The sequence below is a fragment of the Centropristis striata genome, chromosome 22 (genome assembly GCF_030273125.1).
Source record: "Centropristis striata isolate RG_2023a ecotype Rhode Island chromosome 22, C.striata_1.0, whole genome shotgun sequence".
NCBI classification, from domain to species: Eukaryota; Metazoa; Chordata; class Actinopteri; order Perciformes; family Serranidae; genus Centropristis; species Centropristis striata.
Genome location: NC_081538.1, coordinates 25,340,602 through 25,363,499, shown reverse-complemented (window position 1 = coordinate 25,363,499; position 22,898 = coordinate 25,340,602). Strand labels below are relative to the sequence as shown.

At 36.1% G+C, this 22,898-nt stretch overlaps 2 protein-coding genes across 3 annotated transcripts in view; both read right to left on the bottom strand.

The window, feature by feature from the left end:
* Positions 1-169: 169 nt before the first annotated feature.
* On the bottom strand, positions 170-12,996 carry hcls1 (hematopoietic cell-specific Lyn substrate 1). 2 transcript variants are annotated; one of them, XM_059326053.1, is made up of 17 exons: positions 12,912-12,996; positions 11,936-12,019; positions 11,786-11,859; positions 9,432-9,555; positions 9,211-9,321; positions 7,993-8,047; positions 7,797-7,907; positions 7,606-7,716; positions 6,389-6,499; positions 5,577-5,632; positions 5,279-5,348; positions 5,004-5,152; positions 4,420-4,443; positions 3,904-4,143; positions 2,678-2,837; positions 1,570-1,638; positions 170-1,488 (listed from the first exon to the last, which is right to left on the bottom strand). In XM_059326053.1, exons 2-17 carry the CDS (start codon positions 12,017-12,019, stop codon positions 1,352-1,354), a joined length of 1,686 nt encoding a protein of 561 aa, XP_059182036.1. In that variant the 5' UTR covers positions 12,912-12,996; the 3' UTR covers positions 170-1,351. The 2 variants fall into 2 exon arrangements, with proteins under 2 accessions (XP_059182036.1, XP_059182037.1); XM_059326054.1 differs by lacking the exon at positions 4,420-4,443.
* A 2,511-nt stretch (positions 12,997-15,507) lies between these two features.
* golgb1 (golgin B1) overlaps positions 15,508-22,898 on the bottom strand; it is a 28,961-nt gene continuing 21,570 nt past the window's right edge. Inside the window, exons 16-20 of the mRNA XM_059325574.1 lie at positions 22,707-22,866; positions 21,803-21,903; positions 21,640-21,711; positions 19,462-19,549; positions 15,508-18,861 (exon numbers count right to left, since the gene is read on the bottom strand). Of these exons, the coding sequence (XP_059181557.1) occupies positions 18,724-18,861; positions 19,462-19,549; positions 21,640-21,711; positions 21,803-21,903; positions 22,707-22,866 (559 nt within the window). The 3' untranslated portion in view covers positions 15,508-18,723. The remainder of the gene's footprint in view (positions 18,862-19,461; positions 19,550-21,639; positions 21,712-21,802; positions 21,904-22,706; positions 22,867-22,898) is intronic.

Below are 22,898 nucleotides of genomic sequence, written 5' to 3'. Positions count from 1 at the left end.
AATTTGTGTGTTTTTCAAACATCACTGCATATTCCACTAAACAGAAAATGTACGCAAACTCAATTGGTGAAAGATTATAAATGATAAAAGCCTTGATGTTACTGTAAACTATTACTGATAATAAAATCAACAAATAAAAGCTGTCGGCATTACAAACAACACAAAGAAGATCTGTAGAATATTTTATTGACTCAAATCAGTTCATTGCAGATAAAAGATGGAACTCGTGGCCACTGATGTGGTCATACGATTCTCATTGCCACAGACCCTCAACGAGATATTACACTAAAACTACAGAAATCAGCTCTTCAGAAGAGATTTCTGTCAAAATGCTCTTTCCATAAATACATTTTTAAAAGTAATTATTTCCGTTTACATTTATACTTCACAGCCAAAATGATCATTTTTATATAATGAACTCACTCCACGTCACCTGAATTATTTTCCTTCATGCTTCTATGGTGAACAAAGAACTAACAGAAAAGTTTTGGTTCTATTTAAGTAAAAGAAAAACTGTCAAAACTCATTGAGTTGTATGCTCAGAACTTCACAAACATGGATTTTCACTAAAATCTTACAATTTAAATATGTCATGCAGGGTAGCCACGGGGTCTAAAAAAGGCTTAAAATGTTTAAAATCCAATAATTTGAATTTAAGACCTTGAAATGTCTAAAATTCTCTTAAAATCTCATAAAATGTCTTAAAACAATTTGAAAGGTCTTAAAAATGAATTAACTTTAACTTTTATTTAAAATAAATGCATAAACTTTAGTCTCGCTTTGAAAAAAATTATATTATAACATAACTATAAAACGGGGTAAGTACCTGAGCAGCCCGTCAGAATTTAAACAATCAGAATCAAACAGTCAGAATTTAAAGTTCTTAACAAATATTAGTTCTCGATAGAGAGGCTTCTGGTGTTTTTAGTTAGGTTAAGCATTTTTTATTCCAATGTGAAAGAGCTGTGAATAAATTCATATATTTTGCAAGTATTTCCAGGCCTCTGATTTTCCTTCATTCCTTTTGTACTTTTTTGCCAGTATGGATGTGAAATGGGTCTTAAATTGTATTCATTATGGTCTTAAAAAGTCTTAAAAAGTATTACATTTGACTTGTTGAGACCTGCAGAGCATGCTTGTGCAAGTAGGAACCCTTGCTTCAAATCATCAAGAACTTTCTCCATTTTTTAATTCTTTGTTCCCCATGGAGGCGAAAAACAAATTCTCCTTGAAGAAACCAAGGTGATACAGTTAAAAATGGCTAAACGGATCATTTTGAGGACAAAGTATTCCTTTAACAACATGATTGTTTGAGTGAAGCCTGTGCAGAACCTCCCTGAGTCGGTCCGTCTCACTGAATCAGCTCGACGTAAGAAGACGGGAAGAGTCCGACGCGGCCGTGACACTGTCCCTTCCACCAGCCCTCGTCAATCATCTCGATGTTGGTGATGATGTCATCCGGGTTGAAGGAGATCTCGTCGTCGGCCTCTGTGAGTGAGGGGAGACGATTGGTCCTCACAAATGCTGAAAGATGATTATTAAATGTGAAAAATATTAAAGTGTCCTTACCTCCTTCATAGTCATAGATCGCCCTCGCCTGCTGGCCACAGGACAGGTCTTCATAGTCGTTATCATCAACTGGAAAAGAACATATAATCATATAGTAATAAAATATTTTATCACTGCTGCACATAAATTGTTATGTTGAAATGATGTATACACGTTTGCTTGTACGTTGTATTCTTTAATTTTTAATTTATTTATTTTTGTGGTATAACCAACAAAGATGAGGCCATGTGTAAGACTCTTTAGAAGCTGAATTAAATAAAATAATAAATAAATAAATGTATTATTAATAATTATAATAATAATAATAATAATAATAATAAAACATTTTATTTATATAGCATATCAAATACAAGATCAGAAAGTGCTTCACGGAGATAAAAAACAAACAAAATATACATAAATATTGAACATTTCAAAAGGTTCAATGTAATTTAGATAAAAGAAACTGAATACAAAATCTATGTTAAAAATCTAGAATAAAAGCAAAAAAACCCCAAACTTTAATTAAAGGCCAATTTATAAAACTTAGTCCTTTAAAGAGTAATTCACATGTAATAGACAGCAGAGCAATTGTGGAAAGTAACTAAGTACATTTACTCAAGTGCTGTACTTAAGAATAATTTTGAGATACTTGTACTTAACTTGAGTATTTACAGTTTATGTAACTTTATACTTCTGCTAAACTCCAATTTGAGGCAAATATTGTACTTTTTACTCCACTACATTTATCTGACAGCTTTAGTTACTTTTTAAGATTTAACTTAAAATACATGATCAATTTAAAGTGATGAGACACTTTATTAAACCTCATAACAGTATATTAAGTAGTTAAAATGAACTCTATCTTTACTTAATAAAAACGCTGATTATATAAATACAAATTTGGAATAAAACAATCTGATTGGATCCATTCTGCATAACGAGTATTTTCACTTTTGATACTTTAAGTACATTTTGATGCTGATACTTTTGTACTTTTACTTCAGTAAGTTTTGAATGCAGGACTTTTACTTGTAGTGGAGTCATTTCACAGTGTGGTATTAGTACTTTTACTGAAGTAAAGGATCTGAATCCTTTCTCCATTACTGCAGTAGACTCAGATACAGACCTTTGGGAGCTGGAGGAGGCATGTCACCGATGTCCTCGTATTCTCCTCCTTCATCCTCCTCCACGTCCTCGGACCTGTGGGGCAGCGGGGGAGCGTCCGGCTCCAGGAAGTCGTCTGAACGTGGAGGCAGGTCCGGGGGCTCTTCGTATTCTGGTTCGTCCTGGAAAGATCATAGAATAAATAATAATATATAGAAAAAAAATATCTATTTTGCATTTATTTTGACTGATATTTTGCATCTGCAATGTTGGAGGGAGATTAGAAGGACTTTTTTTTCTCATTTTGATTCCAAAAATATATTAAAATGACTAATGAGGATCTGAACTAAAAGAAGATTGTTATGAAAAAATGACAGCCCTATTACAGAATAGCATTGCTACAGTCTTACTGTCTGTTTTCCAAAGTCTCTTTTAACCAAATGGATAAAAAAAAATATTGTCTTTTGCACAGTAAAGAAAACCTGTTTCCATATTTGTCCTAATCCAAACAAAGAACAAATGTTTCAAATATTTTAGTTATTTTAGTGTACATTGACGTTTCTTTCCAGTGTTTAAGATTTTCATACAAAATAACACATTAATACTCAATATGGAGAATGAAATGCGTGTTAATCTGCAGCTGAAAATGTCCATAAAAGAAAAAAGCAAATATTTTTGATTTAGATTTTCTTTTCTTTTTTCCCTCAATTGTCATTACAATTAAAATAAAGTCTCAAATGCTGGAAGAAAACTGTCCAAACTATTAAACTATGGCTGAATGACCTGGTAAACATCTTATATTTAGAGAAGATTCATATGCTTAAAAAAACAACAACTCTCAATTTGTGAAAAAGAAATGTGAAAGAATGAGAAATAAACATGGGACACATTGAGTGATATCGTGGTTTTTGTTTGGCTCCGTTTTATACCATCCCAAGTTTATTTTTGTAGTTGTTATAATTCAGTAGATATGTGCAGTATCAAACCTCCCATCTATGATATTGGTTACTGTTAAGTATATTTCTTTGCATTTTACCTTATTTTAAATGCAGCAAAAAACTGGTGTAACAGATAATATTCCTCCTGGGATTAATACATTACTCCGTCTGTCTATTTATCTTTTAATTTTCAGTTACTGATTGACTATCACTGGATTTGTTGATTATCAAAAATATAGAATATTGCCAGTTTCAACTGATATAATCTGGTACATGTAATGTTTGTTTGAATCCGTCTTGTGTGTCTTACGTCTGGTTCTTGCTCTGGTTCGGGTGTTTCTTCTATCTCTGGCATGTGCTGGTGGATTTCTGGTGGTGGCATATCATACTCCACACCTGCATCCTCATATAGATCCTCTTCTGGAGCAACATGTGGAGCAACATATGGAGCAACATGTGGAGCAACATTTGGAGCAACATGTGGAGCCACATGTGGAGCAACATGTGGAACAGGTGGTGGATGAACCTCCTCCTGTCTTCTGCTCTCCTCCTGCAGGAAACACAATCATTAACATATTGACCACTTAATATTCAGACCTCTTAACAAGTATGAAGTGTGTGTGTGTGTGTGTGTGTGTGTGTGTGTGTGTGTGTGTGTGTGTGACATCTTCTGTGTGTGTGTGTGTGTGTGTGTGTGTGTGTGTGTGTGACCTCTTGTCTGTGTGTGTGTGTGTGTGTGTGTGTCTGACATCTTCTGTGTGTGTGTGTGTGTGTGTGTGTGTGACCTCTTGTCTGTGTGTGTGTGTGTGTGTGTGTGTGGACGAACCTCCTCCTGTCTTCTGCTCTCCTCCTGCAGGAAACACAATCATTAACATATTGACCACTTAATATTCAGACCTCTTAACAAGTATGAAGTGTGTGTGTGTGTGTGTGTGTGTGTGTGTGTGTGTGTGTGAGACATCTTCTGTGTGTGTGTGTGTGTGTGTGTGACATCTTCTGTGTGTGTGTGTGTGTGACCTCTTGTCTGTGCGTGTGTGTGTGTGTGTGTGTGTGTGTGTGTGTGTGTGTGTGTGTGTGTGTGTGTGTCTGACATCTTCTGTGTGTGTGTGTGTGTGTGACCTCTTGTTGTCTGTGTGTGTGTGTGTGTGTGTGTGTGTGTGTGTGACCTCTTGTCTGTGTGTGTGTGTGTGTGTGTGTGTGTGTGTGTGTATGTGTGTTTTAGACCTCTTGTCTATGTCTGTGTGTGTGTGTGTGTGTGTTTTAGACCTCTTGTCTATGTCTGTGTGTGTGTGTGTGTGTGTGTGTGTCTGTGTGTGTGTGTGTGTGTGTTAGACCTCTTGTCTGTGTGTGTGTGTGTGTGTGTGTGTCTGTGTGTGTGTGTGTGTGTGTGTGTGTGTGTGTGTGTTAGACCTCTTGTCTGTGTCTGGCTGCCTCTCTCTCTCTGCTCTCTCTGGCTTGTCTTCTCGCTCTCTCTTCTTCTACTTTCTTTCTGTTCTCGTCGTCTGAAGCTTTGGCCATGTTTTCAAATCGTGCCTTCAGTTTTCCTGCACCGGCACTCGCTGCATAATACAGAGACAAAAATATAAAAACACGTTTGAACATGTGAACACGTCAGCAATGGCGGCTTTAACTGTCCAGCAGAAAGACGCTCGGTGGAGGAGATGATGGTGAACTAATGAACTCACAGGCCTCTAACGGCTGAGTCTTCTCATACGCTGAGGTCGGAGAGTCCATGTCTGAGAAGCCGGCTGCGCTCTGAAAGGATCAACACAAATTCATTTTAAAAAACATATTTATACAAGTGTACTCACACAGGACATGTGGCCTGAATTCTTAAAACCTATTTAAATACAAAGGTATAAGGTACTTATTTAAACTTATTTCCTTAAAACTTAAAAAAAAAAAGATTAAAACATATATATCAGAGAAATAACCTCCAAATTCATCAAATAAATAAATAAATGCTGCAGCTGTAACACTGACCTTATCCATGCGGTCTGCCTGAACCCCATAACGACCTCCAAAACCTGCTGAATAATCTGAACAAGGACACATTTCATCAGTTTTATGGACTTTGTTGTAAGTATTTTAAAAAAAAAAAGGAGATTAGATTTATTTTAACCACGTAACAAACATAATACAAACAGAAAACATGAACAAACAATAAATAAACACTAAATATAAACAGTATTTTTTAAATAAACTAGTAAAGGAGTAGAAAGAAGGTATAGACTCATAAGGTCCTGCTCTTTCTCTATGACTTAAATAGTGTCCTTAGTGTTAATCATATACAGTATAACCTAACCCTCTGGAGTCCATCTATTGATTGAAAATACACGTTTCATTTACAGTAATAACTTTATTTATATATGATATGTAGACAAGCTGAGAAAGCCAGTTGAAAGTTCAATCATAGGAGCTTTCACAGTGTGCCGTTTATATTTCTAGACCATTTTTAAAATGTGAATTTTCTTTCTACAATGAAAAGTATTATTATTTTTGTGCTGTTTTTGTGTGTATAAATGGTTTTTAAAAAAGGTACATTTCCAGAGACACCTGTGTCTTTTGTTTGTATTTTCGGTATTTTCGGCAGCTTTATACTTTAATTAAAATAAAATGAAAAATCTGACTGATAGCCAAGTTTGTGTGGAGAAAAAGGAGCCATGCATGTGATGTAAGGACAGACTGAAATATACTAAACAGAGACAGAAATTAATGCATAGGAAGTTGACAAATTTGAACCAAAATCTCCTGGACTTCAGAGGTTTAATAAAACAAAAGCTACTTTAAGGTACCTTTCTGTGACTGGTGCTTCTCTGTTTCTCCTTTATAGTCGTAGCCCAGAGCAGCTTTGTCCACCTTCTCCTTCTCCACTCCGTACTTTCCTCCGAACCCCTTGGCGTAGTCTGGTGAAAATGAGATGTAGAATTAAGCAAATAATGTGAAAACTGACAATAAATATAACTTTATCATCAGCGGTGGTGTCAGAGAGGAGGATGCTGTCTAGAGTACGGGTCTTCTTGGACAGTGTCTCCCACCTCCCTCAGAGCCAATAGACTATTTCAACCATCAGCAGCCATGACCACATGATTCATAACATCACAACTCAGAGCTTTATAACTTTATTTATAATTCTTATCATGTGCAATAGTTCAAGTTGTAACATGTATACATATTTTTACCTATATTTCCATATTTCTATTTCATTCTACTGTACATATCTCTATTTTATTTTACTCCAAATTATTCTGCGTAATATATTTCTATCAGTACATATCCTTACTAACCCATTTAGGCCTAAAACGCCTGGAAAAAATGCCTGTAAAACCTCTGGGCGATTTTAAAATAACCCCCTAAAACCTGGAGTTTTTCTGGAAATTCAACAGAAGTGTCAACGCTTCTACTAAATAATCTAAAAAATCTTGTTTTCAGCCTCTGTAGCAGATAGAAATTAAATTAAAAACGTTTTTGAGGGCTTATACCTGTGGCTTTCATGAGAAGTTGAGTTTATTTGTCCAAACCTTCAATAAAGTTTTTTTTTTTTAAATCAACGTGTTGCATTGCGACACTCCCACATGTATTCAGATGCATTTCATTGGCCAAGAGACTGAAAATAGGTGGAAAAAACTACAAATACTACAAAACGACGTATCCACTTTCCCGTCTTTAATGGTAGAATAACACAACAGCGCCCCGGGTTTTAATGGTAGAAATGCGGTAATGCTTTCCCGGCTTAAATGGGTTAATCTAAGAATCTGAATTTCCCCTCAGGGATAAATGAAGTCATTTTGAATTTTGAATTTGAATTTCTTTCAATTGAATGAAATGTGGTTGTTTTAATCAAAATTATGCTAAAATATATTTTTCCAATTATATTTAGGTTCCTGTTAAGGGCCAACTTTTAATTTTGTAAATTCTCAGTTTATTCCCGTAAATTCTTGTTAACTCCAATGGAAAGTTTCCAATTTTGCAACCCTAGTCAAAACTGACAAATGCTACAACTTAAACTAACCTTTCTGTGACTGGTGCTTCTCTGTTTCTCCTTTATAGTCGTAGCCCAGAGCAGCTTTGTCCACCTTCTCCTTCTCCACTCCGTACTTTCCTCCGAAGCCCTTAGAATAATCTGGTGAAAATGAGATGCAGAATAAAGTCAATCTCAAGAAAATTGTGTGAAAACTGACAATTTATACAATTTAAACTCACCTTTCTGCGACTGGTGCTTCTCTGTCTGGCTTTTATAGTCGTATCCCAAAGCGGCCTTATCCACTTTTTCCTTCTCCACTCCGTACTTTCCTCCAAATCCCTTTGAGTAATCTAAAAACATGTGGATTGTGAGGACAAGTTGGTTGGGTAGCAGCTTACAAAAGGAAAATATTGCACCATGTGATGTTGGACTTACCTTTCTGAGATGCATGTTGCTGCACTTCTCCTTTGTAATCAAAGCTCATGGCAGACTGTAAAGACAAATGCATAATTCATAAACTTCTTTGAAGATCCATTCCTGAGGTGTTTTAAGACATTTAAAAAGCCCCTGCTGTTAATGTTAATCTGTGTCGGTTATGGTTTCCCCATAACAGTTTATCATTGCAGTTAATAATTCAAGTTCCAGTTAATAATTCTTAAACGTACATCCTGCTTCCTCAATGAAAAATCCAAAATCTCTGAACAGCTCATAGTTTCACGCCTTAAACTGAGATTGAAGGTGAGCACAGAGGAACTTCTTCTACGTAGGGTCAAACTCTGCATGTAAATCATTCACTGAAGGCCAAACATCCAAGTAAAGTTACAATAATCAAAACTAGAAAATTTTAATCAATCAGAGCAGAGCAATGAACTGCAATCAACTCCTCCTGTGGAATTTGACGCCACTGAGGGAGACAGAAAAACAGCTAAAAAGTTCCCGTCAAACAGAAAGCATTGTTGGCCAAACTGTAGCTCCTATCAGTGAATCCGGAGTTCTTCCTGAATGTCTACGTGTTTTGTGAAGAAAAATTAAGACATTATTTTTTTAGAGCGATCAGAAGAAACTGGTACCTCTGCTTTCCTCCAGAAATTTTCCCACCTTTTTAACATGGCGGTCTATGAGGCTGTTGGTGCGTGTTGGTGGCGCATCTGTGTGTCCTACGCCCAAACTAGAACTCTGACAGCTTTACCAGACCAATGTGAGTTAGAAGACACATTTTCCTACGTTTCAATGTATAAATTATTTCTGTAGAGTGGCATCTGGGGCCTCGAGTGCAGTTTTCAAATTTATTTTTTAATACATTTTTCTCTCCCACTGCAGTGATAATGTCATCCACTCTAGCCTCTCCATAAGGTAACATTGGGGGGATTTGTTGGCGTGTTTTTGCTGAATAATTTGAAAACCATTTGCCAAAACCCTTAGAAAAGTCGTAGCAAACTAGCCGAGCCGGTCTATTTGATACCTTTTTAGTGTATGTGCAACCAAAACTCTGGGAGGAGTAGTCGACCGAAAAAAACACGGAAGAAACGGAAGAATAAATAGGAAGAAGCCCGGTGTATAGTATATAGTGTGCTCTTTCAAGCACACTCAACAAGTCTTTGAGAGGAGGACTTTACGAACTGAGGATATGTAAGACTTTTTCTGTCTTCTCACCTTGTCAACTCTGTCTTTCTGAACACCAAACTTCCCGCCGAACCCCTTCGCTGCATCTTTCTGGGAGGAGTGCTGCTCCACTTGTGCCACATAGTCGTGTCCCAAAGCCGCCTGGACATCAGAGACACATGAACAAATTCAGCCTAAATCATACATATATAGTCCACATACATAGTGGACACAGAGTGAAGGATAAAATAAAGTGTCAGAAATGTATCGACCTTGTCCATTCTGTCTTTTTCGACTCCAAACTTCCCTCCGTATCCGTACGACGCTTTGGGAGTCTCTTCCTTCTGCTTCCCCTTCTCGTGCTCCACGGCCACATTTTTCCTGAGCTCTGCAACACTGAGAGGTCACACAGAGGTCAAACACACTGACACAGAGATGCACACTAACACACCTTTAATTTGACAAGATGCACAATGTATTTTATACTTGTATCGCTGTGTATTGTATTTGTATCTGTATGTTGTCACTAAATTATGTAAATTGGCTTTTCTGGAGACTTTGACATGTTTGCATCTTGTATTCTTTATACTGGATTAAATAAAAGACTGTCCCTATCAAATAAAGTTGTTTCTTTGTTTTTGTTTTGTCACATTTTCTATAGATATTGCAATATCTAATATTCTGACAAAATCTGATATTGTGACATAGTGATATTTGCTATATCACTATGTCACAATATCAGATCTAACAATACCACAACCTTGTTGTTTAAATTGTTAATACTTTATATATTTCTACATCTGTAACTGTTAATTGTTGTTGTTCTTCTACTTGTTAAAACTTTAATTTTTTTTAATACTTTTAAAATATTTTTTACTTGTTTAAATTGTAATTTGTTAATACTTTTATATTTTTTACTTGTTTAAATTGTAAATTATTAATACATTTTTATATTTTTACTTGTATAAATTGTAAAAAATAAATTGTTAAGAAATACATAAATAGATATCTTATTATTTTATTATATCTATTTTCAAATTAAGCATCCAGTAGCAGCATTCAAACATGCATTGAACATACACTATACATACATTAAAATTAAACTTAACCTGTAAATAATTAACCTATGATAAATCTGACTTTAAATTAAAAACCTTTGCTAAAATATTAAACATTTGAAAAACTGGGAAATTAAACATTTGCAGAAATTTAAATTATGTGCAGATAAATTCAACTTTTGCAAAGCATTAAAACATGTATATCCGGCCTTACAGAGAAAGTGGGCCACCCGACCTCAGCATACAGCTCACAATGATGAGTTTCATAATTATTATTAGTAATAAATCTCAGTGCAGAGTGATTAACAGCATCAAAGGGCTTCTATTCAGAGTCACAGCTGTAGCATGCATGTAGAAAATGTCACCATGATCCAAGACTGACAACTTTATATTTGTTATAATTTAAATGTCCTGTTGGAGGATAAACACCAGCTGAAGGGATTTTTCTTATCCTAGCAACTAAAGGTGCATTTGTTTGGACAAATATAATGATAACAACAAAAATAGCTGATAAGAGTTTAATTTAGGAGCTGATATCTAGACATTTTCCATGGTTTCCTTTTTTTTAAATAAATATTTTATTGCATTTTCCAACATAGACAAAAACAACAAACAACAACACACTGTGGCCACAAAAAAAAGGCTCTGTCCCATTAAAATTGACAGTGATGTAGCAAATACATATCTGGAAAGAAATAAGAGTAGTAAAAAAAAAAAAACAATATTTACAATGATCTCAATTCCAATCTCCAAATCAAAAGAAAATGCTATGTTTTTTGAAAGCAAAATCATAAAAATAAATATATTAATAATAATAATAATAATAATTATAAGTAAATTAATGTCCTGCCTTATAACCTAAAAACATCAGTTAGCCAGTTTCCCTCATTGCCATCTATCATCCCTTTGAATACAATTTCCATGGTTTTCTTGATAATAATTATTATTATTATTAACCAAATTCATTATCAAGAAAACCATGTAAAATGTCTAGATATCAGCTCTTAAATTAAACTCTTATGAGCTATTTTTGTTGTTATCATTGTATTTGTCCAAACAAATGTACCTTTAGTTGTACTAGGCATTAAAATGAACAAGAAATTGAAGAAAAAGGGTGGTCTAATATTTTTTTCCATGACTGTAAGCTTACATTGTGCTTCCTCCCATGTAGAGAAGCATCACAGTGTTTTTTTAAGAACAGCTCTTACTGTCACAGTATGTCATAGCTTCACTCACACATTCATAAATGTTTGCTGTCTTTTTAAGAAGTGGCGGCTTAATCTGTACGCAGTCCTATTCTTACACTCGGCACAACTGCATGAATATATGGTCATGCATAAATCACCATGCCGACACCAACATAATGCAGTGGTTTAAATCTCTCTGTCAAAGTGTCACATAATACCCATATTAGGACACACTTGCTGCCTCTCAGCTTGTACTCTGGTCTTACTTCCTCTTCCTGTTGCTTCCTTAGCTGTCACTCTGACCTGAATCTTCTGTATCACCTATCACAGACAGTTTATCTAGACAAACTAAATCTAGACATAAACTGTTGCACGTCTTACCTGATGTGCTCTTTCCGTCCCGAGCCCTCGATGGTCTTTGCTCCCCACCTCTGCTCCTGCTCGGATACGTCATTCTGAAACACAAAGACAGGAAAATAGTTAGACTGAAGCACACACGATATACACACATCTCCAAGAAGTATACAGTACCTCGAAGTCAGGGTCCGTCTCCCAGTCGTCCCCCTCTGCAGCCACCTTCATGCTCACATTGTGGCCCACGACTGACTTCCACATCTGAGGAAGTCAAACACCACAACAAAGTCTGATTTATGATCATGTCTGTGCACAACAGGACACATTAAAACTAACATCTATGCATTTTGTTTTTCCATAACTAATTGCACTTATATAACAATCTAGGCTACTTAATCCCGTTTTATAGCTTTTAGATATTTTTAGATTCGTCATTTCTATTATAAAACACTTTGTAACTTTGTTTTGAAAAGCTCTACATAAGTACAGTTAGTTTTTACAGTCTATTCACCGTTTACTTATTCTAAAGGACTGAGCAAACTAATGTGCAACCACAAACTCTGACCACCATTTGCTGAAGTCTTAAAAAGGAAGTTATTTTCAACATGAAGCTCCATTTCCCCATAATGAAACACACACTTCAGTACTCCATGTAGTGGAAAAAAAGGCATTAAAATACTAAAGAAACAGAAACTTTAGAGACTATTATTCATCATACTTACTTCCTGTGAAGCTTAAAATCTTGTGTTGCACACTGAAAATAACATTATTTTTTGAGGGAGACATAAAAAATATTCTCTATATTTATGTAACTAATGCTAAGTTACTAATTGTCACTTTTACTGTATATTTTTAATCATATTTTGCTGTTTAAAGTGGTAGTTGCAGGTGTGTAACTGTAGTAGAATAAATACTGTACATAATATTGGTATAAAATATGATATAAATGCCCCAAAATGTTACCCCAACCCATCTTACTGCATTGTTTTAACACTTTTGAAGTAATTAATGTGTTGCTGACGGTTTTAGGGACATTTGCATTAACTACGTACTGACTCAGTCTACTTCCTTAATTAAGTTTAAATGTTAATAAAATAAAAGCACAGACATGTAGGCTTGTAAGAGTCAGCTTAGAGAATAAACATAGCCTTACCTTTGAGTTTTCAGGGTAATATATCCGTGTTTCAGTGGATATTTCAGCCACAGATTGTTCCTGAAAGTTTTCACTCAACTTGTGACAGTTTGATGGGCGACAAGTGAACGCGCATAGAGCGAACGTGAACGCGCGTTGATGTAAATAGTAGTTTTAGTTTTTTTTTAGCGTACATTAATTAATAATACGTAAACGCAGCTATTTTAGTGCAAACTTTGCAAATGAGCTGTGAAATAAATTAAAAGGCTTTTTTTTTTTTTTTTTTAAATAAAAAGACAATTAAAATTTAAAAAATGTTGCATTCATGTGCGCACGGAAATCCGAGGATTGGCAACCAGAATTAGTACATTTTAGGATTCACAAGCTGTTAAACACTTACATTGACAATAATCGCTATAATTTTAAGATACAGTTTCTCTTTATTTACGCACAGATTTTTAAAAACATTTTATGTAACAGTTAATTTAAATTGGTTCCTTTTGGATTTATTTGAATAAATCAATTTAGATGTTTATAGAACCTTGGATTATATGTTGACGTTGTTTTTAGTTTATTATCGTAATTTAGAATTTATACTAATTAATAATGACTTGGATTATTATCCAGAAAACCATGGAAAATGTCTAGATCAGCTCTTATATTAAACTCTTATGTGCTATTTGTGTTGTTATCATTATATTTGTCCAAACAAATGTACCTTTAGTTGTACCAGGCATTAAAATGAACAAGAAATGGAAAAAAAGGTCTAATAATTTTTTCCATGACTGAATATTGTGTTATCAGACACCTGTTTTTGTTTTGATTTTCAAGAGTCTTGGGATTTTGATTTAATTTCAAAATTGACGATCTGCATTGTCTTTTTTTGTTGTTGTTTATGTTATTTGAAACTTCAAATGTCTTCTACTGTCTAAAAAGTTTGCTCTTTTTTTCTCCTTTCTTTTTTAGCAGGTCTTGAATATAGAGTTAGCTACAACTGTGTTTTAGCTGTAGTGGCTGTAGTGTATTTCTAACACTTGGGGGCAGCCACACACCACTTAAATACAATACAGCCCACAGTGATGAGAACAACCTAGGAAATATATGTGTGTGATATATATATATATATATATATATATATATATATATATATATATATATATATATATATATATATATATATATATATATATGTGGTGTTTATTTTGTCAGAAAAGCATTTAAAGGTACATCTCAATAAATGAAAATATCATGGAAAAGTCCATTTCCAGTAGTTCAAGTCAAGTAGTCAAATATTGAGTCATATGGACATACTTTTCAGAGAACAACATTTCCATATTAAACATACTTTTTAAAATTGGTCTTTTGTAATTTTACATTTTTTGCAACACTGAATGTTAGGTCTTCATTAAATGTAATTAGAAGAAATTAAATACATTAAGACATGAAATGTTTCATTCTGTGTGTAATGGATCTATATAATGTGTTATTTCCACTTTTTGAATTGAATTACTGACATAAATTAGCCTGGCTAACACCAGACCAAATCTCATTGGAGATTAGGTCTGGACACCTACAATGTATTTCTCCGTAGAGGAGGTGTGGTTTACGATCCTCCGGAGCCGTTTATTGGGCGCTTAGAATGTCTATCAAAGCGTCTGTAGGTAGCTCTTAGCCAATCAGATCAGTTATACCAGATGACGTAGTAGAGCAACAGAGATGGATGTTTGTTGTGTGTGTGTCTGTGAGAGAGTGTTGCTGCTGCTTTGCTTCTCCAGTTCTCGCTTTCTGCAAGATTATTTATTTTCACGCTTTATTCCCCCTCATGTCATTCAGCCACACACATCCACTGATTTTATGGGCAACAAACAAGCTGCTGCGGGTCTCTGGGGGCTCCGCTGTCCCCCGATTCGGAGCGAGATCACCGGCGGTGACCGGCGGTCTCACCGGCTCGGCGCAACGAGCTGCAGAAACCGCCCGTGCGGCGCTAATAGTCCCGCTACCGGTGATCTGGCTCCGAGCCGGGGGACAGCGGAGCTGCCGAGAGACCTTTCGCCTTTCAACTTTCGCTCTAAACTATTTAAAACACCATCTACAGCTAAAGAGAGTTTCGCGTCCGCAGCAGCCATGTTGGATCCGGAAAGCTTCCAAGTGCCGAGTAGTACGCGTCATCGTCTCACCGTCCCTCCCCGCTCTGTGATTGGATCCCTAAAACAGGGCTAAGATAATCGCCTCGTTGCCAGACCGCCTGGAGGTTCGAAATCAAATTCGAGCGCGCGAGGCAGTCTGGGTATACCCAGGCTAGACATAAATAATCTTTCTATGACATTCTAATGTATTGAGAGCACCTGTAGAATCTTGATGTTAAGGTTCAAAGCAATCAAATGTGTTTTGGGAAACAGTCACTAAAATAGTTATAAAACTGTATTTTATTAGATTGAGGCACACTAAGCATACTATTTAAATCAAATTAAAATAATCTCCCTCTGGGAAGTTCACATCCTGGATGAAAAAATTAAACTGTTTCAACCTGTTTTTCGTCCCCATTGACTATTCAGATGGTCCAATGAATTACATTTACGCTGTTTTAACTTCCGACATCAGTAAAGAGAGACACAACTTATGTTTTTAATCTTTATTCTGTGCTATGAGCACTTTTGCAAAAAAAGTGATAGTGACTTAAGTGTCAGCAAAAACAGTGTTTAGATGTTTCCTCTTATACAGAGAAGCTTTATAGTGTTTAAAGTCCAGCATGTCACAGTATGTCATGACGTCACTCCCACATTTATAAATGTTTGCTATATCTGTAACATCACTGATTAATGACGACCCATTGATTCATTGATTCTAACTTACTTCACAAATAAAAGGAAAAAGGTGTGTTTTTAACTGAGCCCAGATAAAAATTAAAACAAAAAACCCCAATGTCTGCTATTTTCCCACAAAGGAGCAAATTATTAATGCTTGACAAGATCTGTCCCTGCTCTAAACCACCAACACTTTTATTATTACATTTTAGTTTTCTATACAGCCCTTTTTAAACATTTATTTACAGTTTAAGTATATCTCAGTGAGTGTAAGATGTGAAGAAGATGGATGTTAAAGGAAGATGAGTACAGACGGATTATTTCCCCAACATTAAATAAAGATTTATCAAGAGGATGATGTCATTATAGGACGTGTAGGTAGTGGATAATTTAAACTGTTATGGGCAATAAATTATGCTACATCTGAGTAGTCTATGATGGGATGGATGTCACTAGAAAAAACAGCAGTCTTTCTCCTCTGGAATGAACCCACATGGTGGTAACATTGCACCTGAATGGCAGCTTCACCTGCCATAAAAACTACAGAGCAAACTGTAAAATCTAAATCTGTGCAACAGAAGCATGGACGGTGGATATTATTATTATATAATTGGATATGTAAGAGGGGGGGGAACCCACATCCAGCTGATGTACATAATACGTGTACATATGTACAAATATCAATATAATGCTGCCTTTTACACTGTTATTTATATTAGAAGAAGGAAAGGAAAGGAAACACACAGTAGGAATGTGTACGAACGGAAATTGCACTGTGCTCCGTTTTTGTGCATGAAATGAGTAGAAGAGTAAGAGACTGGAGTAGAGCAGCACATCCTGAACCTCAAGCCATCTTTAAATAATATTTTTTGACATTTTGGGAAATAACTACCTTATTTGAGTTAACAAGCTTGATAGCACTCACATATCTTCGTCCGCTAGGTTACAACAAACTCTTGGTTAGCACAATGACTAGAAACTAGCCTTGGTCTGTCCAACAGTAACAAAATGCACCTTAAAGTACATATTAAGGTCAATAATTACGGAAACTGTATAATGTTTTTTGTCTTTACATAAAAACAACAATAAAACAGCATTTCGCCGTTTTAAAGGTACTTTTGGCCGCAACAAATCCCAACGTCTTTGCTGGTTGCCGGTCAACTGCCCGGAGGCAGAAAATAGTCCGGTCACGCAATAAAGTACAACACCGCCGGGAAATAGCTCGGCGGGAACCCCAGGAACCTCCGTAAATATATCGACAAACCGACAGAAAGGGTTTTATCTCTACAAAAACTAACTATAAAAACAATAATTTGCCATTTTACAGGTCATTTTTGGTCGCGAAAACTCCTAACGTCTCTGCTAGTGGCCGTCAACTGCCCAGAGGCACAAAATAGTCCGGTCACGCAAAAAAGTGCAACACCGCTCGGAATGGAAATACTGGTAAACCCAGTAACCCCCGTAAAAATGGCAACACTTGGCAGACAGTTTTTTTTTTAACTAAAACTAACATAACTAAAAAAATGTTTTTGCCGTTTCACAGGTCGTATTTAGTCGCGACAACACCTAATGTCTTTGCTAGTCGCCGTCAATTGCCTTGAGGCACAAAATTGTCTGGTCACGCAAACAAGTGCAACACCGCCCGGACCGGAAATAGCGGCGATAACCCTCGTTACAATGGCAACCAACTGGCAGACAGGTTTTCATCTTCACAAAAACTAACTGTAAAATCAACAATTTGCCGTTTTACATGTCGTTGTTGGCCGCGACAATTCCTAACTTCTTTGCCGGTTGCCGGTCAACTGCCCAGAGGCACAAAATAGTCCGGTCACGTAACCAAGTGCAACACCGCGGGAAAACGTGTCAATGACACAAGTGACAGCCTGGTCAACAGTAAACATCATCTGAGTTTGTCGAGCTTTCCATGTCACAGATGTGTTATACAGATGTTTTTTTTTTGTTAGGCACATTTTCAAATTGTGAGGGTTTATTGTATAAAGGCTTTGGGACATTATGATGGAAGTATGTGATGGCCCTTCCCATCAATTACCTTTATGTCTCATGAGTTGTTGCAGCACTTTGTTTTGGTTGTTTCACAGATTAAGTGCTAAATTTAACCATGTTTTGACTCATCTTTTGACATTTTAGACATTTCCACAAGGGCTGCATTTTACAGCTATTTGGAATTCCCCTGTATTGCCAATATACCTATGAAAGGCAAAGTTTCATGAGGCTGTGATGATCCTACAGGTCACAACAGGTCATTTTACTACAATTATTACAGCCAATAGAGATCGCCACCATTTCACATGGCTTCTGCTAGGTCTAATATCATCATCACATGAATAAAATTGGGCCCAGTATGCAGAAAATAGATGCAGGAATAGAAAAAATGCCTTTTTTTTCTGCCAAAAACTGCATGTGGTGATAATAAAGTGGGCATGTCTGTAAACGGAAAACTCTAATAGTTAATAGTGAGCTTTAGAATTGTTTTTGTGTGGATTTTGTCACCATCTAACAGAGCGAGGCTTGCTGCTTCCCCCCAGTTTCACCACATTATGTTAAGCTAAGAGTCTGCTGTGTGTGGTGTCCATTTAACAGAAAGACCAGTTTATTCCCCAAAATGTCACACTTTTGCTCATATAAAGTGACCCTTTTATATCCAAATCTAAAGGCACCAGAGAACACCATCTGTCAACGTACTTGATTATAAATCTGCTTTCTTTTTCTCCAAAACCATAGATTTTTAGAAAGAGAAATTAGTCCCTTTATGTCCTCTCTGCTTGAGCAACATAGTTCAAACCGATGCCAACAACTTCCCATATAAACCTACATACTTTGGCTAAAATATTAAGTCCTGTAAAGTGCAATGTTTGTGTAGGACATCCCTCACACCCCTCTATAAGTTATTACATGTAATATATATAACATATTGATGGCTTGGGTTAGGTCTGTGTCACATTTCCATTTTCTCTCCCCTCCTCTCTCTCTTATCGTATGTCTTTCTCTTTTTAAAAAGGGGGCTGGTTTCAGAGGTATCCGCCCAGACACAGCAGCAGCAGGACGTGCACAGTGAGCAGATAGAGGCTGAGCAGCAGAGGGGTTCGCTGACGGGAGCAGAAGGCCACTCGGAGCATCCGCGTCAAACCCGGGCCGCCTCTCCGAGTCTGTGGGAGGGAGAGGGAGAGAGAGAGAGAGAGAGAGAGAGAGAGAGAGAGAGAGAGAGAGAGAAAGAGAGAGAGAGATGTGAGCGCCTGTCACAGTCTGGTAGAAAACAAGCACACACACAACACATAGAACACATTCACTCCTCTACTACACAATACTACAGCTGACACATTGATGTATCGTTGTTGTCTCTTTATTTACTAGATTTGCTTAATGAATTGTATATTTGTCATTGATTTGTCTCACACCACACACATCTATTTCACTTCATCTATATATATTTTATGAAATGTATCCACTTTGTTATTGATTCTTATATATATATATATATATATATATACTGTTATTGTGTGAGACGGGGGGGGGGGGGAGAGAAAGTCAGGGAGGGGGGAGAGAGAGAGAGATGGGGAGAAATAGAGAGAGAGGGGGAGAGATACAGAGAGAGGGGGGGAGGGGGAGAGAGAGGGGGAGAGAGGGAGAGGGGGGGAGAGCGAGAGGGGGGAGGACAAGGTGACAGGAAACATTCAGCTCATAATTCTTCATCATTAGAGTGATTAAGATGAGAGAGGAGGTGTAGCAGGACATTAGAGGAGTCTTACTCTAGTGACGGCTCCTCCCTGCTCGATGAAGACCGCCGTCTCTGAGTGATCCTCTTCATGTGCCGACTGCCACTGAGCCTGGCTGTGACTAACAACAACAATAAAAACAGATGTTAGCCGTCACACTCTGTTGATTTGAACAAATTCATCAGAGCTGAAAGATTAATTATTCAGGAGCAGGAAGCATCAGAGAGCACTGAGAATATGATGATTAGGGCCAATAATATACGTTTAAAAACATTTAATCAAGAAAAAAAAAGAAAAAAATCATTATAATCATATTAATGATCTGAATCCTTAATTTATTTAAATTTTTAAAAAGCCCCAATTTCGCAGGTAGTAGCTTCAAGTTTAAAAAGTTTCTGCTTAAAGTAGTCTTATATTTATATAATTAACTGAATCTCTTTAAGTTCTGCAGCTTTTGTTAGACAAAAACAGTGTGAAGAGATTCAAACTCAGACATTTTTTGAAAAATTTCACAAGTATTCATAAAAAAAATCATGAGAAACTTTATTGGGTTACAAAGTGCAAACAAAACACTGAAACAACTTTTTGCTAAGTTGCTATTGCGATCTTGTTGGCAACAGTTGCTTATTAAAAAACAACTGTTGCAAACAGGGCACATATAAAATGTTTTGTAATTCCTACACTGTTCACCCGATTTGGATGTAAATACCCTCAAATTAAAGCTGAAAGTCTGTACTTAAAGCACATATTGATTGTTTAATTTTAAATCCGTAGTGGTGGTGTACAGAGCCGAAATGTTGAAAATTGTGTCAATGTCCAAATATTTATGTACCTCACTGTACTGCCCTACAAAGCCTAACTGCAGTAACTACATTTTTGGTCGAAATTGAGTTATAACTAAAAATTAACTCCTTGATGTCTGTTTTATCTTGTGACAAATTTTTAGAATTCAATTTTGCTTATTTTCAGAGAAATAATGATATAAAAATTGCAGTAACTACAAAATCCAACTCAAAACCAAAGCAGACCGCAGTAACTGCACTTACTGCGGTCTGCTTTGGATATATATACGAATTTAAACATAAAACCAAAGCAGACCGCAGTAAGTTCACTTGTGTTGAATAGTGAAGACAAGAATAACAGAAATTATAAGTCTATTTGATAGGGAAACTATCACTATATAGTGATTAAGTAAAAAAGTGAGATAAAATTATATTAAGACTAAATTATAACATAACTTTATAATATCAAGTCTAAAATACACAAATCTTTGAATAGAGTTGTTAAACACTTTTAAATACACTTATAACAAAATCAATTTGAAAATGTTTATTCACTGAAAACAAAATATAAAAGCTGAAAGAAGACAACAACATTGTAGTTACTGCACTCTGCTTTTGCATTACTATGAGAACCTTTTACAGCAATGCAAAACCAGAGTGCAGTAACTACATTTTTGGGGTCAAAGGTAAAAAAAATCATCATGATTTTTGAGCATAAAAATTACATCATCAATACATGCAGAAATAAGTGTCATATCACTTACCTACCTATAACCCATTTGGCTGGCCGGTTCAGAAACGTTCAAAAACTTTAAAGCAGTTTTTCTCAGTTTCACCCTTTGCGTAGTTACTGCAGTTAGACTTTGTAGGGCAGTGTACATATCAAGTCACCTGATGAACGTAAGTTGTTTTTTAAACTACTGAGGGACATAGCTTTCTCTTTAGCCGGTAAATTTGTGTGTAGATTGTAGCTGGGAGGGTAGAGTACAATAGGTTCATGGCTTTAACATGGCTATAAACACACAGTGATAATAATTTTTACATTTCTACATAATTTTTTGTACTTTTTACTTGTTATATATATATATAAATATCTTTCTTATATTTTTAGTTTATACTGCTTGTTTACAAATATTATTATTATTATTATTGAAGCGCCTCTCTATCTTGCTATCCACTTTGCTGCTGTAATACTGGAAATTTCCCCGTTGTGGGACTAATCTTAAGGAAAATCTTATCTTATCTTTCTTTTTAAAAGCAGCTTTGTTAGACACTTTGACAAATCAGTAAAAATGGGCTGAAAAACCAAAACAATGAGCTAAAAGTTGCAAAGAAAAGCCACCTGTTTCACAGTACACAGTGACTCCATAGACTCTATAATATAAAGCATTAGTTCCCCTTCTCTTTAAACTCTTATCACTTTTCATACCGTTTGAGTCGGTCCTGTGTGGCCATCAGCTGCTCCTCAGCCGCCACCCTCTGCTGCATCTCCTCATCCAGCCTGATGTAAAAGAGTTAAACACTGATAAGTATCCTTATGCTTTAAAAACAGTATTTCTGGTAAAGTTTGGTCCACTATGTGATATTTGTACCTTTTCTGGAGCTCTTTGACCTCAGCTAGATGGGCGTGGCTGTCCACCAGGCTGCTCCTCTCCTGTGGGGCTCCAGGAGCGCTGTCCACTTCCTCTGTGCCCTGTAGAGAAGATAATGATGATGTGGAAAAAGTCACATTAGATACCAAATCCTGATATATTTCTAACTGGTTTTATAGTTTATATTATTAGTTCTGTCGGCTGAGTTTCTGGAGGGCAAATAAAGATTCTGGATCAAAGTAAACGGGGCATATTTAGTGATTTGGGGCTCCCAGATGTCTTTTCTTTTACATTTAACCCTTTCTATAACTGGAAATAAGATATAACTTTATTTATCCCGCAATGGGGAAATTTAGTCATCACAGCAGTTCAAGATACGGCCACAAACAGTCATGGGAAAATGATTAGACCCCCACCCTTGTTTTCTTCAATTTCTTGTTCATTTTTAATGCCTGGTACAACTAAAGGTACATTTGTTTGGACAAATATAATGATAACAACAAAAATAGCTGAACAGAGTTTAATTTAAGAGCTGATATCTGGACATTTTCCATATCATTATATTTGTCCAAACAAATGCACCTATAGTTGTAAAAAGGCATTAAAATTAACAAGAAATTGAAGAAAACAAGGGTGGTCTAATATTTTTTTCCCATGACTGTATGTTTATTTTATACTATTTATATATTTTCTTATCTTTATTCCATTTCATTTTTATTATTTAAAAAAAATAAAAATAATAATAATATATATATTTATATATATTATTATTTATATCCTTAATCTGTCTTTACACTGTACTTGTGCTGCTGCAACACCTGAATTTCTTCCATGGGGGGATCAATAAAGGAATATCTTATCTTATCTTATCTTATCTCAGTCAGAAATGGAGGAAGAAGTTCACCTCTCTCTGATACTGCTCCTGTTGGATTTTGGGTGTGTGAGTGCGAGCTTCCTCCAGCATGGCGCTGAGCTGCCGCAGCTGGTGGTCTCTCTCTGAGAGCGTGGCGAGGGTCTGCTGCTTCAGCTGCTCCGCCTGAGCCATCCAGTCCATCCGCTCCAGTCTAACAAGCACAAGACGCACATTTACACACAG